This window comes from Triticum aestivum, chromosome 4A, assembly GCF_018294505.1.
Source record: "Triticum aestivum cultivar Chinese Spring chromosome 4A, IWGSC CS RefSeq v2.1, whole genome shotgun sequence".
Taxonomy (NCBI): Eukaryota; Viridiplantae; Streptophyta; class Magnoliopsida; order Poales; family Poaceae; genus Triticum; species Triticum aestivum.
In genome coordinates, this window is record NC_057803.1 from 693,900,147 (window position 1) to 693,904,566 (window position 4,420).

The 4,420-nt window shown below is 54.5% G+C and overlaps 1 protein-coding gene across 1 annotated transcript; it reads right to left on the reverse strand.

The window, feature by feature from the left end:
* Positions 1-596: 596 nt before the first annotated feature.
* Positions 597-4,065, reverse strand: LOC123088193 (NAC domain-containing protein 43). The gene is made up of 3 exons (XM_044510384.1): positions 3,589-4,065; positions 3,150-3,493; positions 597-1,725 (listed from the first exon to the last, which is right to left on the reverse strand). The coding sequence occupies exons 1-3, from the start codon at positions 3,758-3,760 to the stop codon at positions 994-996; spliced, it is 1,248 nt and encodes a 415-aa protein (XP_044366319.1). The 5' UTR covers positions 3,761-4,065; the 3' UTR covers positions 597-993.
* Between the last annotated feature and the right edge of the window lie 355 nt (positions 4,066-4,420).

Here is a 4,420-nt window from a genome sequence, read left to right on the forward strand (position 1 = left end):
CAATACCGACACAAGAAACAGCTGGAGAAGGCCAAAAACCATGCGCCTTTTGGTTTCCCAACAGTTTTCCTCTTGTCGCCACACACGGTCGGGGTCGAGACAACGATCCGTCGATCTCCATCGATTCGTCCATGGCACGCACACGCATGCTGTTAATTTGTTGGTCCATCAGCTTCCATCCCGTGCCGGCTTGCACGCCCTCAAAATTATTGGAGCACATGATGGTAAACTGTCAATCGATCGCAATAATGCACAGAGTTATCACATTTCATGGTTGATTTTTTTTATGGCTAAAACTTATGGTCTATTCATAGTTTGTTTGTCGACACCTCCATCCGTGTCCAATGGAATGCACACGCTAAAAATCATTGGAGCACAGGATGTTAATTTGTCAACAATAGCAATAGTAAACACAATGATCACATTTTCAAAAATAATTCACGGGTAAAACTTGCGATATATATTCATAGTTTGTCGAGACCTACATCCGTGTCCACTGGCATGCCCACCCTAAAAATTATTGGAACATATATGATGTAAATTTGTCGATCAATCTATTGATCACAATAATGCACACGATGATCACACCTCTACGGTTGATTGAAAGGGCTCTCATAGTATATACCATGTATATAAGCTATAGGTACACTGTGATGATTTAATTAATTAACAATACATATATCCCAAATATATTTACTCTGCTCTCCTACCACACGCGGTCCTTTCTCAATTCTGTAATTTGATCCTTCACGTCAAGATCAGCTCCGGTCTCTTGAGTCTCACTCTCACGCCGCTTTGGTTGTCTCCTCCAATTATTCACGTACGTACGTACAATACCGGCCATGCACGCACGCATGCATGTAGTACGTAGAGAGATCGGTCGGGTCGAGTTAGTGCTCCTAGTGCACGTACGTGCATGCATGCGGCATGACGTGCGTCCCGCGCACTAGAAACACTTTTGACAATTGATTAATTAACCACCGCCATACGTTTTCAATTCATCGTCGTCAAGTCCGCGTGGAGGGACGACACCGACCGCGCCAGGCTCCACAGGTCGCCGTCCCCGGCGCCGGCGCCGGTGGCGCCGCCGTGCCCGTCCACGAAGAAGGACGCCATGCTGCTGTTCTTGCTGGCGGACGCGACGTCGTCGGAGAGGCCGTTGAGCTCGTACGAGGCCGCGAGCCGGTCGAGCGAGTCCCACTCTGTGCCGATGTTGTTGTTCCCTGAACCGCCGCCGTACTCGGTTGCCGGAGGGTGCAGGAGCCCGCCGGAGACGACGTGCTCGAGCGGCGGGAGCTTCATGAACCGCTCGTACAGGGTCCCGTTCGGGCACGCGGTGCTGTTGATCAGGTGGTCCAGCGCCGAGCCGGCGGCAGGCTTGGCCTCCTGCTTGCACGGCGTCGTGGGGGAGCGGCCATGCATGTAGTGGTTGAGGATGTGGTCGAGCGCGTCGTCGCTGGCGGAGTAGTGCAGCAGCTGGTTCTGCTGGTCCTGCTGCTGCTGCTGCGCCGCCTTGATGTGGTTGCTGATGGTGGTCACCGTCGACGAGCAGTTGCTCTGGCTGCGCTCCATGGGGGCGGCGCCGGCCAGCTTGTTGGACGCCGCTCCGCCGCCGCCGCCGCCGTTCTGGCCTTGGTTCACGACGATGTTCTTCTTCTTGAACACCCTGCAGATGACCCATCCGTCCTCCTGCCCCGACGACTGGTCTCCGGCCAGGCCACGAATCTGCTCAGACGGACAATAATTCACATGAGATCGATAACATTGGGCCGGCGGTACGTTTGTACTAGAGGAGCACACAAGTCAATCGAGTAATCAAGTGCTTGGAGAAATGCTTAAACGTCACATGCATGCAATTATTTGTGGTAATTTAGATTAGTCTAGACTCTAGACTCTAGTCTGTGTCAAGCTCATGCAATCGTATTGCAGAATTTTCGATTAAGAAGAAAACGCACTTCCAAGTTAATTAGGCAGGCCACTTAAAAAAGCATACAAATTACGAACCTATGTTCAACCACATTACTAGTTCCATATGACAAAATTAATTAAAGAATCACAGGTAGTTATGGAAGATTAATTCCCCTCTTCATGCATGACACACCACCCTACACACCCATGAACTAGCCAAGTCCTACAAAAGAAAAGAGGAAGCTAGCTAGTGTATGTGTTGACCTATGGAATATGGAAAGAACACAAGGAAGAAAAGAAAAGAAGAAGCCAGTGTGTGTGTTGAATATTCAGCAAAGGCACGAACTAGCCACTCAATTATGTGCCTGCCCGCGGCAGATGAGATGAGATCCATCCGCACGAAAAGACTAGCTAGCCTTTGCCGATCCATCCAGCTCAAAAGGCACATATCTCCAATGCATGCATGCCCGGTCCATCCATCCATCCATCCATCCATGTCCATGTGTAGCAGTGCTAGCCTTTGACCTCCGAAAAGAAGCGTACTACGTCCGTTTGTCCGTCTGCTTGTCTCCGCGTGCAAAGCACAGGTCCACTACCCCGTTCCAACCTCCCCAACTCGTATAGCATATCAAGTACGGCACCACGTACGTGTGGGCGTGTCTGGGGTTAGGTCCGGCCGGAGAAGAGACACGCGTGTGTGGTGTGGGACGACGATCCTGCTGGTGCAGACCAAGATACACTCCCCCGGCAGCCATGGCCCCACGCGAGAGGCGAGACGACCGGCCCGGCCCTAACCGATCACTGTGGCTGGCGTTTCGTTTCGCACATGTGTGACTGACAGACCCCTGGCTGGGCCGGCTACAGTGAAGCTTCGTTCCTTCACGAGCACTGAACCTACTCCCCACCCACTGCCCCTTTCCGCGACGGCGACCCGTCGAAAGGAAATCCCAGCTCCCACTCGCTAATCGCAATTATTATTTGCTAAACCATGCATCATGTCATGCGTGTCCCCATTCCCAACCACGACCCGGAGATAATCGTCACCAGACCTTGTCGATCTCGTCTACAGTCGCAGACCAGCCACGTGTACATACACGTACGTTCTACGTACGTACATTAATCGCGCGCGCATGCAGTGCGCCACTAGTGATCTATCCCCATCCCTGTCGGCCGGCCGTGCATGCGCTTCAACGTACTACAGTATGGCACACAGTGTGGTCTGTACTTGGTAGAGTACGTACCGGGGATGATGAGGTGCCGGAGTAGTAGGTACTGCCGGCGTCGCCGGGAGCGGCGGGGTTGTTGGGGTTGGCGGGGGCGGGGACGGCGTCGTCGAGGCGGTACTCGTGCATGATCCAGTCCGACTTGTGGCCGTGCGGGGCGCGGCCCTTGTAGAAGACGAGGGTCTTGCGCATGCCGATGCGGCCGGACCCGGCGGCGGAGTAGATGGCCTTGTCCCGGCCGGTGGCCTTCCAGAACCCGGCGGCGGTGGCGCGGTTGGTGCGCGTCCCCGTGGGGTACTTCTTGTCCTTGTGGCTGAACAGGTACCAGTCGTTCTGCGGGCCTGTTCCTATCCTGCAGCGCTCTGCATGCGGTTTTCCATGGCCAGTTAGTTGAGTTCACCATGGGCACGCACATGCGAACTAGTAGCATTGTCGAGGAACTCATGCATGAACTCACCTTGGATGTCCCATGGCTCGAGCTTGTTGAGGTCGACGTCGGGGATTACGTCGAGGTCGATGCGCTGGGACGCCACCTTCTTGGCGAGGTAGTAGGTGAGCAGCTCCTCCTCCGTGGGGTGGAACCGGAACCCCGGCGGCACCACCGACTGCCCGTTCACGGAGATGCTCATGATCCCTTCCTTTGTGCGCGGTGTGCTCTACTCGGTCAGGTAAGGAGATCGATGGATCGTGAACAGGAGGGTAAAGAAGACACAGCTGTAGCCGGAGTGCAATGCTCCACCTATGGCGAGCTACAGCCTACAACTAGCCACCATTGATGAACTGAAACGGGAAGTGAAGGGGATGGATCGTAGGGGGAAGGGAGCAGGGGAGAAGATGGAGTCTAGTCGAGTGAGGGGAATGAAGTTGTTGCCGGTGACGGGGTACAAGGAAACAATGGCCACGGACGGGGGGTGGTTATATATAGGCACTGACCGGCCGGACGATCCATCGCACTGCCCATACAGCTCCGCACACAGCCCCAGCTGCGGCCAAGCTAGCTAGCTAGTACTAGGCTAGTAGTGGGATTAGTTTCGTTGGTTCGATAGGAGGTACGTTAGGGAAGTGCCACCAACCTTGAGAGGGAAACGCCAAGGCGACGGTGGCCCCCGCCGGCCACAGCAATGGAAAGCTGGGAGGAGGGAGTTGGAAGATGGGATTGGGAAGGGTGCGCGGAAGAGGGCCGGGAAAGGAGAGGGGCCAACATCGGGAGCCATGACACGCGACCTTAAAAATCTCCACGAAAACCACACCCCAAACCGAACTGATCCCCTCCCGCTCTCCCAGTCCCG